General features: G+C 39.9%; 1 protein-coding gene across 1 annotated transcript in view; it reads left to right on the forward strand.

Annotated features, from left to right (window-relative positions):
• RELL1 (RELT like 1) overlaps nt 1–22,877 on the forward strand; it is a 24,892-nt gene extending 2,015 nt beyond the window's left edge. Inside the window, exons 2-8 of the mRNA XM_026037497.1 lie at nt 727–765; nt 10,028–10,267; nt 11,716–11,787; nt 12,972–13,029; nt 15,848–16,087; nt 17,587–17,763; nt 21,074–22,877. Of these exons, the coding sequence (XP_025893282.1) occupies nt 727–765; nt 10,028–10,267; nt 11,716–11,787; nt 12,972–13,029; nt 15,848–16,087; nt 17,587–17,763; nt 21,074–21,086 (839 nt within the window). The 3' untranslated portion in view covers nt 21,087–22,877. The remainder of the gene's footprint in view (nt 1–726; nt 766–10,027; nt 10,268–11,715; nt 11,788–12,971; nt 13,030–15,847; nt 16,088–17,586; nt 17,764–21,073) is intronic.
• The last annotated feature ends 1,753 nt before the right edge of the window (nt 22,878–24,630 follow it).

The raw sequence follows: 24,630 nt of genomic DNA on the forward strand, positions 1-24,630 counted from the left end.
CGGGCGCCGGGAGGAGCGGCCGGGGGAGGCTGCGGTGGCGCCGGGCGCGGGGCCCGCGGCGGTACCGGGCCCGGAGCGGCGGTACCGGGCCGGGAGCGGCGGTACCGGGCCCGGAGCGGCGGTACCGGGCCCGGAGCGGCGGTACCGGGCCGGGAGCGGCGGTACCGGGCCGGGAGCGGCCCCCCCCCGGGCCGGCTCAGCCGCCTCTTGCAAGCGGCCGCCTCAGGCGCGGGAGCGGGGCAGGCGCTGCCGCAGCGGCGGCGCTGAGCCGGGCTCAAGCCCAAAGCCGAGCCTGCGGGCTCAAGCCCAAAGCCGAGCTCCTAGGCACTGAGCAGTGCGCGGGTGCGGGTCCGATCCGTCGCGTTTGGGCGCTGCCCTCGCTGGCGCTCGCGCCCAGCGCTGCCCTGCGCGCGGTCCCGCGGTGCCTGGCCCTGTCGGCCCGGTTGGCAGCGCGTCCCAAGCCCCATGCGGGGCTCGGCATGAAGGCGCTTATTGCTGTCGAAGGGGCCCTGCTCGTGCCCAGCTTTCCTGTTCTTCCTTCCTGAAATCAGCAGTCACCCCTTGGTGCCGGCAGGGACCTGATACCTGTTGCCCGCAGTTTGTTTCCAGAGCGCGGGAGCTTGGGCATCCCATCCGCCCTCCTCTCCAGGAGGGAATAACCTCGGCCGGTGCTCCGGGAGCAACGTCAGCGCCACTGGCCTCCCCACAAAGAGCTTTCCTGAGCAGGGCCGCTCATCCCCGTGTCAGACTTGTGCTGCCTGGCAGGTGCTTTGCCCGCACACCAGTGCTCCTTGAGACTTTGCGTGCAGGGGTGGAGGAGGAAGGAAGTCGTAGGGATATTTTTTTCTTCCCTCTTTATCCCCTCTTTACATACTTCATTTTTTCTGCTTTTCACTTCTCGCTAACTTTTGTGTAAAATATGTCTAACAGGTAAAAGTTAGTTGCTCTTTTTTTCGGGCGCTGCTTTGGCAGGTTACTGTATGTGCTGCTGCTTCCTGAGGTGGTTGTGCAGCTTTATCTGCTGCTGCTGTATTAAGAGAGGATGTAGACAGATGCTTGGTGAGCTAAAGGATGTATATCTGTGGGCCTGTGCTAGCTTTACATCTGCTTTTACATAGGCTTGAGTTACTGAGCTTAAAGGCTATGCTGAAGACCTTAGTGGGGCCCATCAATTGGTGCCATTTATTAGCTAGTAATTTAGTCTGGTGTATGCAGATGAATAGGAGCTATTTATGAAAACTAAAAACTGTCAAGCACAGCAGGAAATGCAGAGATAGGAAAGTGTAGGGGCATGGAACGCTCCCATTTCCTCTGAATTTGTCAGGATGCTCTCTGCCAGTTTATTTCCTTCCTGCGTCTTCAGACTACCTTCAGAAGAGGTATCTTTTTTTTTTTTTTTTTAATAGTTTAAGGCAATGGAAATGTTTGTTGCAAAAATACATTGTTGATTGTATTCGGCAACATTAATACTGTTTGCTAGATGAACCTGTAGATTCCTTCGTAAGAGGGAGGAGGAGCAAATCCCAGGTGTGTCAAGGAGTGACTCTTTTTAGCTGCAGCTCTTGGTTAAATTTAGGGGAAGCTGCATGCAACTCCAACTGAAAGCTGAAATTTGAGAAACAACTTCCAGCTGAAACACAGATGCAGCTGGATGGTCTTCCTGCTTGGTTCATGGCAAGCTTCTACCAAGCGAGTACAGAAATTGCAATGATTTAAATTTATTGAAGATTACATGGGTAATACAGCAATGCTTTTAGACATTTTTCATGCTTGCTGTTAAAAGAAACAGTCCTTATTCAGGAGCATCTCCCCCTCCTCCTTTTCCCCACTCCAAATAGCTTTCAGCAAAGCCTAGCTTAAAGCTTCTTGACTGCTTGATGAAACGAGTTTGATAGGGAATATAACTCAGAAATCCGTGGGCATTGGGAAGGAATTCACCAGAGCCAAGATGCTCTATTGGAATTCAGACAGGGAAACTCTTTTCAGACCTACTATGAAATCTGTCCATGTTGATGTTAGGGTAGATTTAGTGAACCAAAATTTAGTCTCTAACTTGGATCTAGTAGAGTCCAGTTTTAGATACTGTGCAAGAGTCATGGTTTTATGCTGCTGAAGATGATGTTGGTTAGCAGGAATGATGCTAATTACAATGGAAGTCTCAGGTCACCCCTGAGACTTGGTGCGTCCATCTCACTAGTAGCATCCTGCAAGCAGAACTAATTCTACAGCTAAAACTAGCTTTAGAGAAACCTGCTTGGTTGCTGTGCTTTCATTTTTTTTTGAGCTACTACTTGCTAACTAACTGCTTTCTAAACCTTTTGATGAAAGTTTTCTGATCTGTTCTTCAGTTTCTGTTAGAGAACCTTCATCAGCCTTGCTTGACCTTTAAGCTGGAAGTGCTATTTACTCCTTGTCATTATGTTCTTTCATCATGTTGCTTCCTTTCTCTCATCAGACTTCCTGCTTATTTCACTTCTGTTGATGGTTCTGGTTACTACAAGGAAGCCAAAACTTAAGCAAAATTTACAAGTTCTCTGTTAGATCAGAGTTTCTTCTTTTTTTTTTTTTTTTTTTGTAGTTGGATTTTTAAATATCTCTTCAGGTGACTTCTGTGAAATAAATTGAACCAGTAATAGGCAAGGGGTTTTCTTTGATTCAAGTTTTTTTTTTTTTCAAGCCTCTTAATAGCTGCCAATTATAGTTGGTCTGTTCTCTTCTATACCCCTTCCTGGTAAGGCAAGGAAGCTGACAGTTCCCGAATGTCTTAATGTCCATTTGTTTTAGGCAGTGATGTGTTCTGATTTGTAATTGGAACTGCCTCTTATCTAATCTACATAGTTATAGGAAGGGAATTAGACTATTGCTGTCAGAGTGGATAAGTACTATTTAAATCAGATAACTTTTAACAAGTATATTTAATTTGAAGTGCTGGCAAACTGTTCTGGCTAAGCTTGCTGTGATTAAGATAACAAAAAGTATTCAGTCACTATATGGTTGCCGTGAGAGTTCTAAATAAGCATCTGAAAAAAATGAAATTAGACTTTAATAAGAGAAACCTCAAGTGTAGCACTAGTAGAACATTTTAACTGATATTTCAGTAAGTTGGGCATACTGTATGAAGGTAAGTAGCTGATTTAGGTTGTTACTTTCCTGGTGTGTACTTAGTTAAAATAAGAATGTCTCTATGAGCTGTAAAATGCCTAAGTTGGCCATTTTTGACCTCTAAGTATGATATGAAACTCTATTTCAGTAACATTTCTAAATAAAATTTAGTTATAGCATGAGGGGTTTGGTATGTATTTAGGAAATGGACATAACGTATACAGTTTGTTTTGTTTGTTTGTTTTTGCACTTTTTAATTGCAAGATGAACATTTTACCTGTCTAAATCATGCTTAAAATGGGTGCTTGAAATCAAAGCTTATATCCATCTATCCTAGATGTTCAGCCTGGAGGTAGGAAGTGTCACTGAAGTTTAATGCAGCTCAGAGCAAACTGGCCCTAGAGCTGTGTGAGAGTGAAACACCAGGCTTGACCAGCTGAACCTTCTCCTCTTCCTTTACGGAATTACAAGAGGCCGTAACCACCTGGCTGGCATTGCCATCATAACTAGCCCGTTGATTACCCCAGGGCAATAATTAGCAGTATCACATGGGCACTGAACGAGGAATGATCCAGGCATTGCCTGCCTGCCTTTTCCACCTCCACCAACGGGAAAAACAAACAAACTGAAAAGCCCACCTGAGAAAACCTTTGCCTAAATTATTTTGCTCCTTAACAGCAGAATGGTCTGGCAGAATGGTGAGAGATGTGCAAGCTGGTTAAATGCTTTCCAGCTGTGCTTAGCTAGGATACTTGAGCAGAGGATGTGCTGTATCTGAATATTTCATATAGCCAGTACCACAACTAAGGAGGTTGTAAATTGATTGTATTAAGTATCTCTAATAATTTAGTTAACATGAAAGTCAAAACTCTATGTATGTGCATGTTGTGAGAAAGTTGTGTTTCCTTTGCATACCTGAAATCAGGAAACTTAATTCCTTCAACTTTACAGAGGAGCAAATGGTAACTATAGTTGTATGTATTTTAATAGTGTAGATTACTGTGAGTCACATTTAGAAAATATAAACGAGCTTCCCCCAAGACATTCCACTAGAAATGAGTGGCATAGATGTACTGGAGCAAAATATAAAGTAACAATATAGGATTTGTTATCAGTTGAAGAGAGGAGATTAGATCATTGTTTATGTAATACTGTTGGTAAATAAGCAATTCAAAAACAACTGGATCGTGCTTAACGTAATCAGAGAGATGTGCATAATTATGATTAGTTTAGTATGAGAAATACAGAGGGGGAAAAGAAAGTAATGCATTGTTTTAATGGGAAGGCTTATGTAGTTTGTATTTGGAAAAAAAGCTAAACAAATTTCATGTTGGTTACAAAACATTTACTTTTCAAGAATGAGGCATTCTTTGATATTTAAGTAAGTATTTCTAGAAATGTTATTTAAAAATAACCATCTTCTGTTTTATGAAAAGCTGTTGTCTATTCAGATCAATGCTAGATGCGAAGCTTTACTGAGATAATTGACTGGTAATAGCAGAGATCCTAGTGATGATGCTAAATATCAAGTGTGTGGCTCTAATTCCAAAGAAAGACTATCTCTGTAACTTGGTGCACAAAGAAAAAAAAAATTAAATCTGATACTATGCTAGTAGATAGGAGGATACAGAAGGAATTGCTCTGATCTTCATTTACAGTGAAAAGGAAAATAATAGATGGGAGCTGTTGCCTTTGCAGGAACTGGGGCCACGTGTGGCAGGTAGCTGCTGTCCAGGTACAGTTAATCCTGCTCTGGGACAGTGCTGAAGTGGGATGGCATCGCAAAGGTGCTTCCAGTTCTGTTTTCTGTGAATACATACATACGTCTATAAGGATATGTATCTCAAAATAAAACTTTAGAAGGAAAATTTTGTCACGGAGCAATACCTTTGCTTACATGGTGCACTTCAGCCCCATTCCTATAACAATCTTTCAAGGTTATCTAGTTTTGTAGTAGTTTTTATGGTCAAACATAATTTAACTAACAGAGGGAATGCAGTGCTTAATTAGAATGCTAATAAGGATGTGTAAACCATCTAAGATTGTGCTTTAGTGAAGGAGACAACACTTTATTTAATATTAATCTACTGTTTTTTCTACAGGGCCTCTCAAATTCCCTTGAGACTTTCCTGAGGTAGTGACTTTGACTGGTAATGGATAGGAAAAATATAAGAGTCTAATTATGGTCTGGGTTTTATTTTACTTTTTTGAGTTAAGGGCAGAGAATGGTCAAGCTTAATACTTTTATTTTTGCTTAAAAAAAAGCAAGGCTACACAGCATGGATGCAATCTGCTATTTTGAACGCTACGAGTATTGCTCACAGCGACTGCCGTTTGGAGCACATCTTTGTCCAGGCCTCAGGCAGTTGTAATATAATATATAGACTGATGCCCAGTGTCAGGCATGTCAAGTATCAGGACAGAAAAACAGAGACAGCAATGAATTCCTACATGAATTGAGTTGAATTAAGGTGGGCTGCCGTGGCCTGGACTTGAATAAAACTCTCTGTGAAGCAATGTCCTATGTCATGAGCAGGAGACAGGCTGTCGACAGTCTGTTAATGTGCATAATATCATAATCTGTCTCTGGGGAAGAGGACAAGGGATCAGAAAATGATTTGGGAAATATTTCTCATAATGGGGGCAGTCTTTTTTCCTTTTTTCTCCCTCATTCTATTCTGCTTATTGAGTTTGAGTGTCTGAAAAATGAATGGCAGGCACCTTGCTCTCCTTGTGATTATATGCAGCACTGAGTGCTTGATCTAGCTGATCAGTTTATTCTAGGTTATTTGGGTAGATTTTTTACATCTGTCTTGAATGTAAATTAAATGACATCACATACAGTTTATGGTCTTTGTATAAATTGTATATTTATATAGAAATTTTGATTTAATATTTGTTGTTAAGCAAAGTGTCTTGCAAACACATTTGTAGCTTGTTGAATTCTTATGGAAGGGTCAGATCTTGTATATCTAAAGCTGACCGAAGAAAAGTGATGTGGCCCAGTTTACATAGGCTGTTATGTTGGAGTATATATTTTTGTTAATGTATTTTTAAGCAGAAAAATTCTGTCTAGTTTTAAAGCAATTCAAATATCCATCCAATCCTGTGTAGGCAAATCTATACTACAGAGTATTTCATTAATAAGGTATGTGAGTACATTCCTTGTGCCAGGAAAAGTTTCACTATAGACACAATTGTTTTGGCTATATATATAAGTAAACAATATAAATATAAATTATTTACTGATGTAAGCTGTATTTGTTCTTTCAGAATTTCCCTAAATTGTCAGAATTTTTCTACTCTAGACCAGGTTGTAGCAAATTTATCTCTACGAGCGGTGCATTAGCCATCGATCCATGGGGCAGAAATACAACACAGGTTATGTGAATAAAATGTCTGTGGTTAAGGAGGAACCAGAAAATGAGGAATGCCCAAGTGTGTTCCTCGCAGTGCAGGGTGTGCTAGTGCTTGTGAACACGTAGGGCTGCTTGCAGTTCTGAGATGAGCCAGGCCAATCTCAGCAACGAAATCAGATTTGTTCATGAATTTATTCATGAATTTATTCATGAACTGTGTTCAGAGCCGTGACGAGCAGGAGCCGTCCTGCCAGGGAGGATGTACAAGAAGGAACCTGTGACCATTGGCGTTTTTGATGCTCCTGGTGTCCGGGAGGGCGCTTGGGGACTAGGGCAGTGCGGACGGGGCAGCCGGCCTTGCGGACCGGGAGGGAGCCGAGGCCCTCGGCGCTCCCGTGCGGGGGAATTTTCAGGCCTCTTTGAAGAGCAGTGCCGGGAAGGTCAGCGAGTCCCTGCGGGGGTGCGGGTTTTGTTTTCCTCCTCTCCCACGGGTGGGATTTAGAGGTTTCTCAGAAGTCATCTGCCCTCTCCGATGCCGGCTCCGTCACTGGAGTAGCTTGAGAACTTGAGCCTGGCTGTCCGGAGCGTATGGCATTTCTCCTTGTTTGCTGGGAACAGCTGGCAGCGTTTGTCACACGTTTCCCCCGTCCCTTTGCATAAGCACTCTCCTCTGCTCATTGTTTACCGCTGCATGACTCAGGTCTGTATTTTTATTTTAAAGTGTGTGTATGTTTTTTGTGGGTTTTGAATTGGTGAGATTTTAAAAATAGTTATGTAGAGTGTTAATACTTGTTGCACATTATAATAAGAGACAGTACAGGGAAAAAATATTATCCTGTGGGACTGTAGTACTGTGTTACTACAAGTACTTCAGGAAAGCTTAATTTAGATGTGTTCATTCTCCTTGCCCGCACTTGCTCACTCCTTCACTGCAGCTTATTCAATCCCGTGATTGCCTTGACACAGCTGTTTGAACCACAGACTATACTGAATAAGTGAAATGACTGCTTTTCATAAATATATATATTTTATATTATATATGCAGTGATCCAGTTTGATCCCTGAGTGATCCATGAGCCTTTGAGCATGCCTTAAGTCCTATTTACTCCCTAGACTTTGAAAGTGGGAAATACCTTCCAGAGCTATAGAGGAATGGTAAGACATATTTCCTTTGCTAGGACAACATATGTGGCTCTTGCCACAATGTGCTAGAAAATGTAAAAAGGTGGACCACAGATTCAGTCTTCAGTGATTTTTCTTCTTGGCAATGTACTTGATTAGTAAATGGCAATGGAGGCCTTTGAAATAGAGCATTAGGTCTTTGCTCTTCATTCCTAAACAGATACTGCAGAATCTGCCTAATTGTTAAGTTATCTTACATTTATACATGGCAGAGGGTGACTTACTAACTCCTTTCTGAGCCTGTAGCATCTGCTGTCTCAATGGGATTCTGGAGGTTCCAAGGCAGTGCAGTCACAAAGATCCTTCTCCCATGTGAGCAGGGAGTTGGACTAGGTGATATCTAGAGGAACCTTAAAACCTCAACCATTCTTTTTTATTTTCCCCCCTTCAGCTTAGATAATAAATTAATTATCCCGTGCAATTTCACAGGGGGGTTTGTAGCTCATGTCACCTGTCCCACACTTCTTTTTCCCTCGTCTCCTCCCTCTCTTCCCCCCCCAAATTATGTCTATATCAAACTGTAAATTCCTAGAAGGCAAATGAACTGTGTATGTCATCAGCTCTTCAGTTACCTGACCACGTCTGTCTACCATTGCTGTCTTTTGCATCCTTTGTGGTGTCAAACAATTGTAGCCTTCCAGGGTTAAGCTGTATCTATTGATTAAGGGCCCAACGAGGCAAAGTTAGAGCTTGTAAAAATTTCGTATTTGTGCACAGAATTTGCAGGGTATTTGTAGAATTACTGGCTTCTCTTAAAAGCAAATAGCTTTGTTGTGGTTTTTGGAAACAAGCTAGATCACCCTGCTTTGTCCAAAGTAAACAAACTGACATTTATTTTAACATTTAAAATGTATCTGGACTCCAGTCTCCTCAGTTTGTTTGCTTTTTGTTCTGTTTTTCTGCATTTCTACAATTGCTTATAAAATTAGAGAAATACTTTCCTATTTTTTTTGCTAATGAATTTTTTTTCAGTTATTATTTCAAAGAAGTACTATTATTTTTCACTTTGAGTAAATCTTCACTGTTTCTTATCACTGAATTGACAAGTCAAGACATGTGGAAAAAAATCCAGAATTTTGTAAATAAGTGGTTAATATTTTGATTAAAAATAGTTAAGGAAAATACATCTCAACTGCAGCTTTACAAAGCTTTTCTTAGCTGTGCATGCCCTTGCTGGCATTTTTAGCTGGTAGTTATATAATGAATCCAGAGGGGGGGAAAAACAAACAGTTCTGGAACAATGATGGCCTCTTGTTTTTGGAGACCCTCCTATTTAACTTACAGAAGGGTTTTATGGTTGTAGATGGTGGTGGTATGAAATGTCACAGTCATGTGAATGGGGGTCCTGGTGGGGAATCTGTTTGTTCCTTCAGTTGATTTATCTGATTAATAGGAAAAAAAGTATGGACTGCCTTCCTTGCTATAATGACACTCAGGTGGGAAGCATGTTGAAGTAGAGTGCTTGGATTTTTGCTTGGTCTTTTCTGTCATTCTTTTCTACTTCAAGCATCATCCCTTCAGGAAAAGTGAAGGAGAAGAAGTATCCTAATCCTTAAAGGAGCGAAGAGTGTGCACATTTCATGCTGATTATTAGTTTTTGTTGTTTTAAGCCTAGCATGTGAATAGTGATTCTTTTTTTCGTTTGTATTTTACACATTTTATGCTTTGCTTCCTGTGCTTGTCAGACATTGTAAACCTGTGCATAGAAACTATGGATAGCATTTCTTTAATGGGGGAAAAAAAGAGCATTTTTGTCCAAAGTATGTCATTCGGGGAGGAATATTCATATTAATGAGGCATTTTTTCAGAGTTGCAATTTTGTTATTTTGGCACAAGATGAAAATTAAGGAGAAGGAAAGGGAGAGGATAAACTTTTATAACCTTCTATGCTGTGAAATTCCACTGTTAAGAGGAAAGAAAACATGGTTATTTGTCTCAAGCGTGATACTTTTTCTTTGCAACAGTCGCTGTTCAATCCTTTATGTAGTTCTTTAAAGCTGGTTTGCAGAGTGTTAGGGTGGGAGGAGGGACGAGGGCTTTTGCCCATGGAGGGCAGGCAGCAGCGCTGAGCTGGGTGTTGTGAAGGGCAGCGATAGCTCCGGCCAGCTGTGCCCTCTTGCTGGGAGCTGAGATGAGGCCACAGGCACGTTTGCTTTTCCCTGTTATGTTGAAGAAATACAACGTGGCTATGGACGTGTTTGCTCTTCCATAATTATTTCACCAACAGAACTTAATGGGGGTGAGTTCTGGGGCGGCTGAATCCATGCTGCCCTTTCCAGGTGTCACAAAAGTCCCCATGAACGTTAAGGGCATTCAGTCAGGCTCATAATTTCCTAAGTGGTGCTGTATGGTGTATCATAATAACTCTCTGTTGATTTACATAGGTGATGAAGATCTTCTCCAAGCTTTGTCAAGCCATGGTTTGCCAACAACTACTTTGACAACTAAAACTGGCCATGGTCATGGGTCTGACCACCCAGAGTACATTGCCTTTGCGCTGGTTCCTGTTTTCTTCATCATGGGCCTCTTGGGCATCTTCATCTGTCATGTCCTTAAGAAAAAAGGATATCGTTGTACAACAGAGGCTGAGGAAGTAGAAGAAGAAAAAATTGGCGAAAAAATAGGTAATCAGTGGGTCTAGTAAATGCCTCTTACGTATTTCTCTGCTTTGCTACTAATACAGAATAGCTTGCTGTGAGACTTGTGTCCTTTTTCTCTCCCTGTTAAACGTGACCCTGTTGCTTTCAAGATGAGTGGGTTCATTTGTTTGTCTTTGACCGTTACACAATCTGTCAGTTTTGATCTTTGCCAGTCAAAATGAGGAGTCTTCCAGTTTCCCATGCAAGTCCTCTAACACAGATTAAGAGCTTGTGGAGAGATCAAAAATCTAGTTTATTTATAATGTTAGTGGCAAAAACTGCCACGCGAGTCAGCAGATTGCTTTACTGCCTATCATATGCTATGAGGAATAGCCAAGTACTAATCATAACTGTTAACAGAGTGGCATAAAGCCTCTACTTAAAGCAAAGTATGTCATAGGTGCATGTTTAACAGTCTTAGGCAAACTTGTGCTGTCATTCTCATCTCCCTTATCATCATAAAACTAAGCCTCTAGTCAAGTAAAAAGGAAAATAGTCAAACATCCTAATTTCTTAAAGATATCTTTGCCTTTTTTTTTTTTGGTCTTTTCTGTACTACTATTGTATTGTTCCATGGTTCCCTTTTCCTGCCTTGGAAACCTGGCCAGGTGAGGGGTAGGGGTGGGAAAAGGGTCTGGTTGGGACTCAAACTGTACAGTTAGAGGCAGGAGGCTGAAGATGAGGAGTGGATGGAGAGGCAGGGAAGCACCCTCACAAACATGGGGTCTGACCCATCAAGCTTGTCCCTACCTGCATTTTTGTAAAGCTGCTCCTAATAATTATTAGGGAAGGGCAGAGCTGGTGCCTTTAACTTCTTGTCTGCCTCCTCTGTCTCTGTGATGAGATTGTTCTGGGGAATCTTCCAGCGCTGTTTCAACAGGTACAGCTGAATCCAACGGCATTCAGTTTAGTCAGGATCATTCTCTCCTAAATTCCTGGTTTATACAGTCATGAGAACTTGATGTAGAAACACACACATGATATAAATATTTTAAAAAGGCAGATTTTGACTTGCCATAGTTCAGAAAACTTTAGACTGAGTCCCTGAGAAGCACAAGACTGTCTACTTTAAAATAATGCCTTCAGACTCTTCAATAATTTGCTTTATCCTCTATAGTAGGAATTAGGAATACTGCTCTCTTGTTTATGTCTCCTTATGAAATGGAGAAAGAATTTGGATGTGTATTTATGGAAGTACTGAGCTTTCTAAAATCTTGCATGAAAATATCTTGGATCTGTGTGCGCAGACTCCACAAATGTGTGGTTTTCCTGAGTAAGGACTAAAAAGTCAGATCTAGGGTTTCTCTCCATAGTGATGATAGATCTTTATTTTTTAATATAACATTCTTCTGGTTTTTCTCATTTTGTTTTTGAATAACTCAATTCTCCTTTTGGAAGACCAGGGTACTGATGATTTTTTTTTTCTTGCACAGAAATGAATGAAACTATACATGAGAATAGTGACACTGTGGGACAAATTGTTAACTACATAATGAAAAATGAAGGTATGGTATGAGATATTGAAGTTATAAGCCTTTGTGGTGGTGCCTAATAGCAAATACATTTTTCAGATACTCTGAAATATAGTATATTCATGTATTTTCATGTAATAATCTTTTTGTGCATACTTTTTTAAAGATTGTCTTCAGAAGGTCATAATTTCAGTTGAAATGGGAAACTTTCTGTTTACCTGAGAACTATTTTGAGTATATTTGCTTTGTGCCTTTTTTGAGGTTTTATTGGGTATTTTGGTGCTTGTGTTGGTTGAATTTTTGCCTTTTATTTTTTTCTTCTTGAAGTAAACTCAAGCTTTTTTATGACAAAATTTAGTGTAGATAAAGTTCTAAATCTTGACTGCATCAGACTCTTAAAATGATTCCTGCAGCTCTAGTCCAAAAAAATCTGTATGATTAAGACAACATGAGACGGTTGAGTCTGCTGTGTTTCAGCCATGACATCTTCATGTGTTACATGCACAAAGTAAAAGGGAAAGAAGATATGATGGAAAAAGATAAACCCAAGCTTAAGCAGTCTGAGAACTACTTAGTTAGACTGCATGTTTTACAGTATGATAACTCTGATTTATACAATATAAAATTAAAAAGACTGAAGTTTTCTTAAGTATTGGACTTGCCTCTAAGTTAAGCCTGGATGAAGACAGTCCTCTGGATTTTTTTTTTCTTCTTTCCCTCAATAATCCTTAAGATTTTTTAGCCTGTGTGGTTTTCTTCAGGGTTGAGATTGGGTACCCACATTTATTTGTTTTGAAATATGTGATCAATTTGTCTTCCTTGGCTGAGAGTTAATATGCAGTTTTGTAGGGCACGTTTATCAACAAGTGTTTTTGGTCTCTGAAATTGCTTTTTACCTATGAGGTGATGCTGTTGCTATGATGGAAAGGAAGTTTACAAACTTTTTGTAACTTTGGGAGGGTGGTTCAGTTATAGGTTATACATCTTGTATGGGGGCAGAGCTTCAAGTGCTATAAAGTGTTACTTTAGTATGTCAGAGTAAGAAATCCTTACAGGATTATTTTAAGATTTTTCATGATTTTGTCTCATGCTTTCTTGGATATTTATGTAATCCAGACATCACAGTAGTAGGTGACATTTGATTGAACACCTTTGGTTTTGCTGTTTGCTTCTCTCAAGTTAGAGCTGTACACTTAATTCAATTTTTCTCCTTGCAGCCAATGCCGATGTGTTAAAGGCCATGGTAGCAGACAGCAGTGTTTTTGAACCCGAAAGGTAATTACTCGTCTTAACATGTGTCTCCAGGGCCAACAGATGAGGGCCAGACAGCTCCTTTCAGTGAACCTGTGTGAATGGAAGCTCGGTGAAATGACATCCTTCAATGTAACAGCTTGCTAACTGCCTAAATCTGCCAAAGTTTAGTGTCAGTAATCTGGAAATTTGGTCAAAGTGGCAACGCATTTAACTTCCAATATATTTTTTTAATTAAAATTATTGCAGTGATAAGACGGTGTGTATAGTGCATAGTTTTTAACTTTCTATAACTTGGAAGTATAAATTTGGTTATATGAAACCTAAAGCATGTTGGAAAGGGAAGAAAATCTCTAAGTGACTGGAGATTTTTTCTGGTTTTGTTTCATGTGCACTTGTAAGGCTACATCACTTCCTGAGTCATCAGCTGAGAGGATAATATTTTGATTTCCTTATGCTCTTCTTTCCGAGTCACTGCACTTCAGTGCATGCCCTCTGGTACACTTCTCTATTTATTTTGTTCTTCTGGTCTCTGCTTGACATGTGTAATGTGTGTTTGTTGATTTTTGCACCCGGGATTCACAGAGGCTGCACCTGTTTGTTTACTTTAGGGTGAAGTTACTGAGTAGTTTTGGATTAAAGCTGACACTTCAATGGGCAGGAAGAGCACTTGTTTCATTTGTACAGATGTCAACTTAAAATAGACATTTCTTTCTGTCCTCTTTGTTCTGCCTTTTCTCTTTACAAAGGCGGTAATAAGAACGGGTATTGCCTGGGTTCTCTGTCTCCTGCAAGCATCATTTGTTTAGAAATGCTTGTGCTTGTACTTTAGCTGTTCTACTTTGCATACTCTTGATATATAATCCTGTGTTCATATTCAAAGCAGGGAGCTGAAGCTTCAAGTAGGACTATGTAGAATAGAGGGGTGGAAGGGTGTTTAGGATTGCAATAGAAACAGGACTAGGTGGCAAGTTATCTCCTATTTTAACTGTAAAAGATGTTTGGTTATTAAACAACTTGTTCTTCTCCCATATGGAATTACCTTGAAATCTGAAATATTTTGTATTTTGCAGCAGGAATATGTGGTCGAATTCTAACTCCCAGACTTTCTGGGTGAGTGTGTGATGTCATGTGAGAGTTTCAGACTTGTTTCAGTGGTTTAATTTGGGTATCGTTGTGGTATCGTTAGAAGTGGGGTCAAGAGAATAGGATAGGGCCTTAGGAGGCAATGCAAGACATGGCTGATGGCTCTTGTGTCACTTCTGGCAAGTACTCCCAAAGTCTGGGAATACAACGGATTTCTGCTTGTGTCTCCTCATATATGCAGTGTTTTAGGAAATGCTTCCTAATGATCGAAATAGTAAAAACTGAGATCTGCACTTTGGTCATTCTTTGTTGCATTTGCTGCATGTTGAACGGACTTTATTTCCCTTATTTCATTTTTTTATTCTGAGACATAAAATGTCTCCTGTCAGTGGTTTTTGTTTATTTTCAAGACCTCGGAGTAATTCCAGTCTGTCCTGGCAGGTTTGATTTCTGTAATCTGTTCTTTCTCCTCTCCTTTTGAATGTCTCTCACTTGGACAGTGTTTTTCATGCAGTAACAATCCCGGGGTTGGGTGGGACACTCCAGGAACACTAAGACATGATTATTGCAGAGCAGTGCAACAAAATTACTTTGGTAACTTCACACCTTATACTCCTGTTACTTCCAGTGTGCAATTTGTCCTTTTATTTTCTTTTGGCAACAGCCTTCCCTTTCCGAAGAATCTTATTAGTCACTCTCTAATCTGGGTTCGCAAAGTCAGTGACTGCTGTTTAAGTATGGGAAACTTTGCCCTTACTGCAGTGCCTCTAGTATTTTCATGTAAGGTTTGTCTGCGTGTGTGTGTGTGTGCTTCTCCTCCCCGTCTCCTCTGATCATCCTAGTTCCTAGTCTCATCTGCTATGGCTCCTTTGAGATTCTTCAGCTGGTTTCCTATTTTCTTGTTTAGGAAGCTTTCTAAAACACCGAATGTCCTCTGGACCAGAATAACTCTACTTAGTGTGTCCTTACAATCCACTGATGTATAATATTCTCTCTCCTCTTTAAAAAAAAAAAAAAAAAAAAGAAAAAGAAAAAAAAAAAGGCTTAAACAGTGCTTTCATCTAGTATGTCTTATGGGAATGTGTTGCAAGGCAGTATCAAAATCAATATTGAAGACCAAAATTATATATGATGCTTTCTACCTCTGCTATCTTTTTATTTTTTTTTTTTAGCCTGGCTTGCTGTTGTCTCAATAGATGTTTTGGTTGTTGCGCTGCTTTTTCTTATCTTTTAGGTCTCTTGGGGTTGACTGTTTCAGTGTTTTTCTGAGGCTTAAGCTGCATGGTCTGCTCTTTTTTTCTAAGGTAGACATTAGTTTTGCCTTTTCCTAATATTGTTGGACTGTGTGTGTTTATGAGGTTTTTAAAGATACTGTAACATCTCTGAAATGCTTTTGTTAGTTCTCCAAGGGTGCACTTCAGCTCATTATATGTCTTCACCTATGTTTATCCTCTTAACCCCTTCTTCTCTCTCAGCTTAATTTTTTTTAATTCTCTTTCCATTTCCTTGCCCTTTGTGTTAGTCAAATCGATCGCCTCCAGTTGAATTCATTTGTGGAAGAAATTTTAACTGCAAAAATACATTTATGTTACAATGTATGAGGGAGAACCTTCAAACAAGCGCACTCAGAAATAAGTTGTCCCCCGTAAAAGTACTGCTCATTAGACACAGCTAAAAGTTATTTGTTATCATTTTTCCTTTTAAGAAATGAGATCTTGTAGTAAACATTTACTTTTCTTTTGTACTTTTCCCACAGCCCTTTATCTCCTACCACTCCTGGGAGTCCAACAACCCCCGGGTCTCCTCTGTCTCCCGGTGCTGTTCCATTTAAACACAGCTGCAAAGGGCATCACTTCCACACTGTCGGAGGGGTAGCGGAGAAGGACGTCTGCACTCGCTGCAGTCACAAGCGATGGCATCTTATAAAGCCAGCCCACAAACCTAAGGAGCACCGAAGGAGCCGCCTGGGAGAGGTCACAGTACTTTCCGTGGGCAGGTAAGACCTGGGCTCCAGAGTGGCCCCGTTGGAGTATCCTGATATTCTATACACACTGCTTCTATATGTGTTTCTATACCTGTAAGCAGATCAGAGCAGATAGGTGATCACAGCGAAGACTTCTCTGTGTTACCCGTGTATAAAAGGCTGTCAAACCCTCACAATCCTCTCTTGCCAGCAGTCTTTGAAACACTGATTGCACATTGGCAATGCTTAAGTGTTACTTAATCAGATTACATTTCATTTCTGTCCAAAGGCCTGGCCTGATGCTTGGAGCAGTCTGTGAAAAGTGAGATATTTGCCTTCTTTTAGTTGCACTTCTTTATATAGGTTTGAAGAGAACATCATTATATAAATACATGATTTTTTTTTGTTTGTTTTACTTATCTATAATATTTTCATCTGCTTTGTACTTGAGTCCAAATTTTGGACTGACATCTAGAGTTAGTAAGAGGACTCATGCCAGTTGGATGACAACCAAGAAAACACTTGAGTAATTGAGGAGGTTAGACAAGGTTGCCAGAAATCTTGAAGTGCCATTACTGTAAAAGCTGACAGCTCACAGGATGTTTGAGGGTTTCTGTTCAACTTCCTGTGGGATTTCAGAAAAGCATGCAGATGATCTAGAGGAGTAGAGATTGGGGCGATATCTAAGAGAAAAAGATGGTTAAGAATATTTGAGGAAGGCTTGGTTTGAAAGGGCAGTCATGTCAAATAAAAGGAGCTTTACACTGACTTTATAGTGAGAAATCGGCCTTAAAAGAGGTGTTGAGTAGAGGTCAACGTACAGAAAACTGAAATCCCAAGGGTTGATGTTGAATGAGATAGGAGTTGGAAGAGGGTGTCATTCTGAAGCAGAAAAAGCTTCATCTGATTCCTCCTCTGTCCACCTTCTAAAAAAACCCTGTAACCAATGAACCACCACCTCCAAAAACTACAAGAAATTCAGATCTTTGGTAGTATAGAAGAGGGTCTTTGGAATGGGGAGTTCTCTATGAAGATGTGAAAACTGGCAGTCATCCTTGCTTTCCCAAACTGTCCCAGTTTCAGTCTAATCACTGAAAACAACTAACAGCTGGTTTATTTCTGTCCCTAAAGACTTTGAGACAAGACACAGTAAGTTCTGTTTCCTCCAGCCAGCTCAGCATGTGGTGGTCTCAGCAAACATCAAGCCTTTTGTACGCTTAATAAAGAGCTTGCAGGAGGCTTGGAGGCTGCAAGGGTTAAGCAGGACTTGCTGTAACTCTGAACGTGACAAGTAGTGTCAGGGCTGATTCAGCAGCAGTGTGCATTGACAATATGCCTGGCTAATAGCAAGGGAGATTGCTCTGAAGAGCTCCCTGGCTCGCAGGACTCTTCTCTCTCTGGCCCAACGGCTTTCCTGCTGCATGCACGGGTTGCTGGAGCGGCTTCTCCCACGTCCTGGTACTGAGCAGGAGGAGGGAGGACAGGGGGTCACACACACAAATAAAGTGGAGTCTGTCTTCTGCTCCCCTCAGATTCAGAGTGACAAAAGTGGAGCACAAATCGAATTCCAAGGAGCGGAAGAGCCTGATGTCCGTTACAGGAGTGGAGAGCGTCAACGGCGACATGCCGGTTACGCCGGCGAAACGGGAGTCGCGGGAGGTGCCGGCGACACCCGCGAAACAGGGAACGCAGGAGAGAAGAAGCTCAGAGTAAGCTGCAGGTATCAGAGTATAATGTTGAAAGCGGAATGTGAGGAAATAATTAAGGTAATTGGCCAAGAGAAATGAGGTTGAAAATGTATCCACACGGTGTGAAAATTCATTCAGTTGCTAAAAATATCTGCAAAATACACATTTGATTGATCAGTTAATGATAAATTGGTAAAGGCTAAAAATATCCTGCAGATTTTTATTTAAGTTAGACTTTACAATTAGGAGAGATGTTGAAATAAATTGTTTTTTAGAGGTGGCTTCAGAAGTCCAAGACATCTGTATACCGATTTCTACCCCACTTCCTCCCTCAATAAGTGGTAGTAGAGTAGCAGTATGTGCTTTCTATCCAAAAGAAACAAATACAGCTGACAGCTGCTTTCCTGGAATAACTACAGTGCTTCTTTCTTAGGCTTGCTGCACAGTGCTTTGTGCTTGTATCAGGTGACTACTTGCTAGATAGTTCTCTGATAAATCAGTGGAACTTTGGCTAATAGGAAGGTAGAAAGATGAGAGTGTTCCTAAGACAATGATCTCTTCTAGTTAGTCAGGAAGGTCGAGTGGGATTTGCTTGCATTAAACTACAATGAATTGCTTGAAATACCCTATTGAATATGCTGAAACAAGAAGAGGGCATACGGTCCAGCATGTTGAAATGTGCTCCTGACCACTTAGCCTTATTCTCTTTTTTAAGCATGTGGAATAACTCTATAACATAATCTGATTTATTTCTAACTGATGACAAGAATTTGATAATTGGAAGGGGGCAAGGCTGTTTTATATGGATGATGCAAAATGGAGAGTGATCCTTGGTGAAGGAAGGAGTTCCAAGGGGTGGTAAGATCAAGGCTTTAAGGAGACCTGACAAAAATGCACCAAGTGCTCAGCGAGCTTCTCTCCAAAGTGTTGTCAGCAAAGTCCAGCTTCAAACTCTTGGCTCTCAGTAACTTCAAATATAGGGAAGTGCACAAGTGGAAGCTAAATGTTGTATTTAAAACAATAGCAGCAGCAGCAACAACAAAGAAATCAAACCCTTGAATGCCTGACAACTAAATTCAGGAAGGAGTAGACCTCAAGATGAGCTCTATTCATACTATACCCGTGGTGTGAATGCAGGAAGGAGGGCCCAGGAGCAGGCTGTGGTGTGAAGCTGTGAGGGGCCTCCCCCTCGCCCGTACTGGCAGCCCCGGGATGACTCTTAACCAAGGCTGTGTTTCCCCCGTCACTCCTAGCCCATCACAGGGAAGCCCTGCCGTAGGGAACCAGCGATAGGGAACCAGCACGTGTATTGCTGACCTCCACATGCTTTAGAAAGCTGCCCAGGGAAAGGAGCCCAAGGACGTGGTAAGAAGGTAAGCGGTAGGTTTCTTCCTCTGCTGAGAAACCTGTAAACCTTGAACAGTGTCAGTTCAAGGCAAACGAACACTTGGCTTTTTTTCAGATAGAGTTATGTTCTGACACATTTTTCTCTTCTCTTTGAAATTGCTGCTTTTCTCCCATTTAAAAATCAGTGCTAGCTAAATGAAATGGCACATAAAGTATTTTTGCACTAATGACATTGTCATTGTCAGGGCTGTTGTACAATTGGATTGTTACTTCTGTGTGCTTTTTTTCCCTATATCTCCAGCAATTGGTGTGATCTGACTTAGGAGCCTGTTCTCTGACGTAAGGGCAGTCTGCGGGTCTGCTCTTTAAACAATAAAAATAGCAAGAAAAGGGTATATATGCAAAGTTAATTGCAGGGCAGTTGTATAAAAATCTATGTTTGAAATCACTCTAAAAACAATGTTTTGCCATTTTAACTTTCATTCTAACTTTTTCATTTTATAAATAAAAGAAAGCTGTTCCCTGTAATTACATAAAATGTGGTTTCTAAACTTGAACTATTACTACTTTCATCTAAAAATAGGCTATTCTCTAGAAATTTATAATAGGATAGCTGTAAAAGGAAATGTCCGTCTATGGCAGTTTTTTATTGCAGAGTCTCCCTTAGGGTTCAAAATGTTGCTCTTTCTAAAAACAACTTTTCCAATAGTGAGGAATGAGCTCAGCAGAGTTTCTTGTAAAGGTTTCTCCCGTTCAGCACAACCACTTTGTAAATCATCTGGAAAACCAGCGGGGCTGCTTGCTGTGTGCAACAAAAATCAAGCAGATCTTGCTTAAATGGCAGAAACAGCCTTCCCTAATGGGGTTCAAGCTCAGCTTTCGTCCCTGCTGACATGAAAAAGCTGTCCATACCTAAGCATAAAGGTACTGGCTAGATCCGTGCTTATTTCAGACATCTAATCTGTGAAATTTTAGTAGCCCAATTTGTTGAAATGGAACAGATAAGCAGGGCTTAGGACTTGTGCCTGAGCCAAGAGCAGATGAAAAATAAGTAATTTTAGAGAACTAGACTCAGGCTGTTGGGTGTAGTGGGAGAGGGGAGACACTCTTGTGTTTGGTGTTTCCAAGCCCTGCCACAGGAGGGTGGTTCGGGCATTTAGAGGCAGTGGGTTTGTACAAGCTGATGCTGCTTGATTTAAGGTGCTGATTTAAGGCACAGGCTGTGGGGTTCCTGTGTAATGTGGAGTCCCGGCGGCTCCTGCCTCGAGACTTTTGTATTTGCTCTTACCCCAGGTTCAGGGCTGCTTGCTTCCCCAGGCTGACACGTTCTGAGTATTTTCTTGCAAAGAGCTCTGCAGTGCTGCAGCTTCCACGAGGGCCTTGACTGCAGCTTTTTAAGTTGGACCTTCCCTTCTCCCTGTTTGGGTCTGTGTTTTCAGTGGACCCTGTTCCATCTGTTCATTTAAATATGTTTAGTGGCACATGAAAAAGTAGACGTAGACATACAGCCAAGTCAAAATTCTAATTTGAACTCTTGTACTTCCATTGTCATCTACTGAAAAACAAAAACAACAACAACAAAAAACCCACAGAAATATTCATTTGTGCACTAAGTTTCTGTAACACTTTTAGAGCTTAGTTCTTTCTCTTTTGGAAAAAGTTGTGCTTTATGCTGTGATGCAGTTTGTCAGTTTGTGTCCACATGTTTGCCTGTGATTTTCATAATTGCCTATTGAAATTTTACTTTCCTTTATAGCTTTACATGCTAAAATTTGTAATGTCTGTCCACTATATTGTGTAATTGATTGGAATTCTAGAGAAGCCTATGTAATTTCTTGCCAGTTTGAATACAGAAAGCTTTTTGAATCTTTTTTTCCTCTCTCCTAATTTTTGGAATATCTTCTTAGTTGTTAATAGGCCTGTTAATCTTAAAATTAATATTGCTACTTACACTTTTTTTGAGAATTGTTTTCTTCTCTTTCAGGTGGGACTTCTAGAAGAAATGTGTCTGCCAGGACTTTGGAGAAAAGTGAAAACTCCAAGATGCATATTATTTAAAGAAATGTATTTATGGCACTGTAGCATTTTTACAAGTTCTGTGGTTGCACCTATGCCAAGTTTAAGTGCTTAATGGCTTTTCATCAATAGAACCAGTGAGATTCAGATGCTTAGATACTGCTGAGCTCTGAGGACCTCATTGTACTTTTTCTTGTAAAGAAAAGTATCTATAACCCTTTTTGGCAGTAAAAGCCTCATTAAATGACCATGATTTCTGTTCTTAAGTATTTTCCAAGAGCTCAGTCTTCTGATTAATTACCTTATGGATAAACTATGTGTACCCTTCCATCCGATCCATCTGTTTTTTCCCCTCTCCTCTTCTCTGCAAAACTGCAGAGTTTAAGGCACTTAAGACGAGCCACACTTAACAATCCAACCGATAAAAGTCAAGCAAAATGTGTAAGGAAACAAATATTGTATCAGCCAAGATCTGCATGTGTGCCTCTGGTATGTAAGCCTCCTACAGTACAGGCTAGTTCAGCCATATGCAGCTGTTAAACAGCATCAACATCCTTCCCTTACCTGCTTGACAGGAGGCTAAGGAGCCTCTTTTCTGTGGATGAGCTTTTCTTTGGATGAGCTCTTGGGGAGGCCGCTTTCTTTGAGGCTGTTTGTCCTTCCAGCTTCTTGCCTGTTTCTCAGGAATGCCTAATAGTCTCGCTTTTCTTTTTATGTCTCCCCCGCTCTTTCCAGCTTCCTTATTAAAGGAAGGCAGCCTATTTCAGCAGTTAGATAAGCATATGGAATGTATGACATTACAAATGTCAGAGTGTACTTAAGTACTTTGGAGTGGCTTTATTGGACTGAGGATAGGAGTTTTTGGTGGCATGAAAATGTTAAGCCATAGCATCACTATCTTTATATTTTTAGCGTGACTTACTGGTGGCAGTATCAGTGACTGTTCTGTAATGCTGTTTGTTTTTGTGTGTGTATGTATTTCTGTGTGTGTGTCTACTTAATACAATCCCTGCTTTATTTTATTATATGTTACTTGGGAATCTATGCAATAATTCAGCAAACTTTGCTGTCCAGTAGAAACTGAAAAATAACATTTGCTCTGAGTGCCTAAGAATATGTAAGCTGTAATATACTGCATATTAATAGAGATTGCACTATATTCTGAGAACTATAAAATAATTTAATCTTCTTTATGAATTTAGTGAAAAATCAGTGCCTGTTTTGAAATTGGTATTTTAAATTAATGATCTCAAACTTTTTAGTCTAAATGTTCTAAACTGTGTTTCTCCTTCACACTTAAGAGTCAGACTTTTTTCCTGTGCCAGCCTATGCAATGCTAACAATCAATATGTAGAAGGATAAAAAAAATCTGCCCGCTTAATTTTTAGCTAATCCTCACAGCTTGTCACGCTTATTGGGCTGTTACTGGGAAGTGCGTGCTACTGATGGTTGCCTTTTGACTTGTACCTGCAAAACACAATCCAGACCTATCAATGTGTGTGTCTCCGTATTTGAGTCCCTAAAATAAGCCTGCCCATGGCTGATTCTTGGAAGTCCAATATTCTTTCTATAAAATTAAGAGATAATTTGTAAGATCCTTAATTTCAAAATTTAACATGACCATCAAACTTGCTTTACGGCTGCTGAGAGGCATACATCTATTAAATTATTGCATTCTTGTCCTCTCCAAGCTTTGCTTATTTCTGTAAAGAGCTTAATGTTTGCAGAAGAGTTTAATTTGTGTTAGTGTAGTAGTTAGCTTTCAGTTTCCAAGATGGTTTAAAAAAAAAAAGTATTTTACAAAAACAAGCAATTTTGGATACTTAGCAGAAGGAGAGGCACAGTTGTAGACTGTCTCAGAAGCTTTAAAAAATATTTTATTCTGATAGTATTGTGTTTTAGTATGCAGTGGGTTTGGACTGCAAGTAAATATGCCAAAAAGATTGAAGAAAATTTAAACAGAAATATGCTATTTTTTTACTTAACTTAAAAGTAGTTTCTATTTCAATTTTATTGAAAATATGTAAAATAAATACAAGTGTATTGGATATATAAAACATTGTTTGGCTATTTAACATACTTAAATAAGATGTTTTAAGGCCTGATCTGTACAGGATCTTAACTTCTTAAACAAGAAGATTTAGAAATTGTGCCTGTTTTATTGGATTTAACACTACACTCCGCATTTTTTAGTGGTATGGATGTTGCCATGTCAGTCTTTCTTAAATTTTCTTAAATATGAAATGTATTTTTAACAAAATAGTTTGTATACAACTTTTGTACTACCAAGCAGTAAATAAAACATTGATTCTTAAGCTTGCTTGTGATTTCCTTAAGTCTACATCCGTCTGTGAAACTTAACTTTTGCACAATCTTAGCTGTTAAAATGTATATTGTGGTCTCTTTGCATTTAAAACTTTATTTATAGAAACAGGGAGAAAATTACGTTGTAGAGTGATGAGCTTAAGTTAGAGGAATTTTATTTTCTCGAGAAAGGCCTGTTGCAAACATTTTCTGCATTTCATCTAGATAAGAACAAAGTCTAAGCTGGTATCTGCTCCAATTAAAGACCTTTTACCTTTAAAGCATTAAGACTTTTAACGTCCTCATTGAATTTGAGCTTTTAAAAATACACAGCATTCTTCATTCTCAATTGTTCTTACAAGTTGTGGAAAGAAAAATTACAAATGGCAGGAAGCTCTTTACAGTTGCTTAACTCTCATCCTGTGCCTCGGTGATACCACAATGCTTAATTTGTCACAGTATGTTCTCACAGATGACGGCAATCTGCAAATGGCATTAAAGAGTTTTGCTTTATGAACAGTCTGAAGGAAGCTCAAAGCAAGTTGTTGTGGCTAGCTCATATGTAATTATCAGTGTACTGCCCTGTTTTCAGGTTTTTGTTCTTTATTTTTATGATTTAGCTGCATCACACAAATGAGGCCTGCGTTTTGTTGAACAGTTACGGCTGTGGTTTAGAGTCAGATTTTTTGAACAAGATGTTCAGCTGATAACAAAATTTTGTACTGCAAATAGTAAAATTTATAGAAGTTGATACTTTTCCTATTCTCATGGTTTCTTCTGATCTTGTGTATACAGCAGAAAATAAGGGCAGATCATTGCTATCTAATGTCTACTTTTCATTAGGCAATATAAGCATAGGCTGAATAGAAAAGGTTTAATGTATTAAAGTTTTTGTGAAATGCTGTTACAACTTTACCAACATAGATGAATAGATGAATGCTCTAAAGAAACGGGAAGGGTATTTTTTACAGAAGAAAAATGTTTTGTGTTTTTTGCTTATTTTTCTCTTTTCTTTTTCTAACACACTTCTTTTTTTGCCAGAGGCTTATGCAGAAACTCAGGATCCTACTGCAGGTTGACTTAGCAAAACTTATGAGGGAGCTAAGTATATCTTTAGTAAAATCCTATTTTTGCTGTAAAGTGTTTTGGTAAGAATCAAACATATCTCTTCTGTATTTCCAAACTTCCTTGTTACCAACACTTGGTGGATAAGTATGCTAG

The sequence above is a fragment of the Nothoprocta perdicaria genome, unplaced genomic scaffold, assembly GCF_003342845.1.
Source record: "Nothoprocta perdicaria isolate Ctin4 unplaced genomic scaffold, notPer1 scaffold_2, whole genome shotgun sequence".
Taxonomy (NCBI): domain Eukaryota; kingdom Metazoa; phylum Chordata; class Aves; order Tinamiformes; family Tinamidae; genus Nothoprocta; species Nothoprocta perdicaria.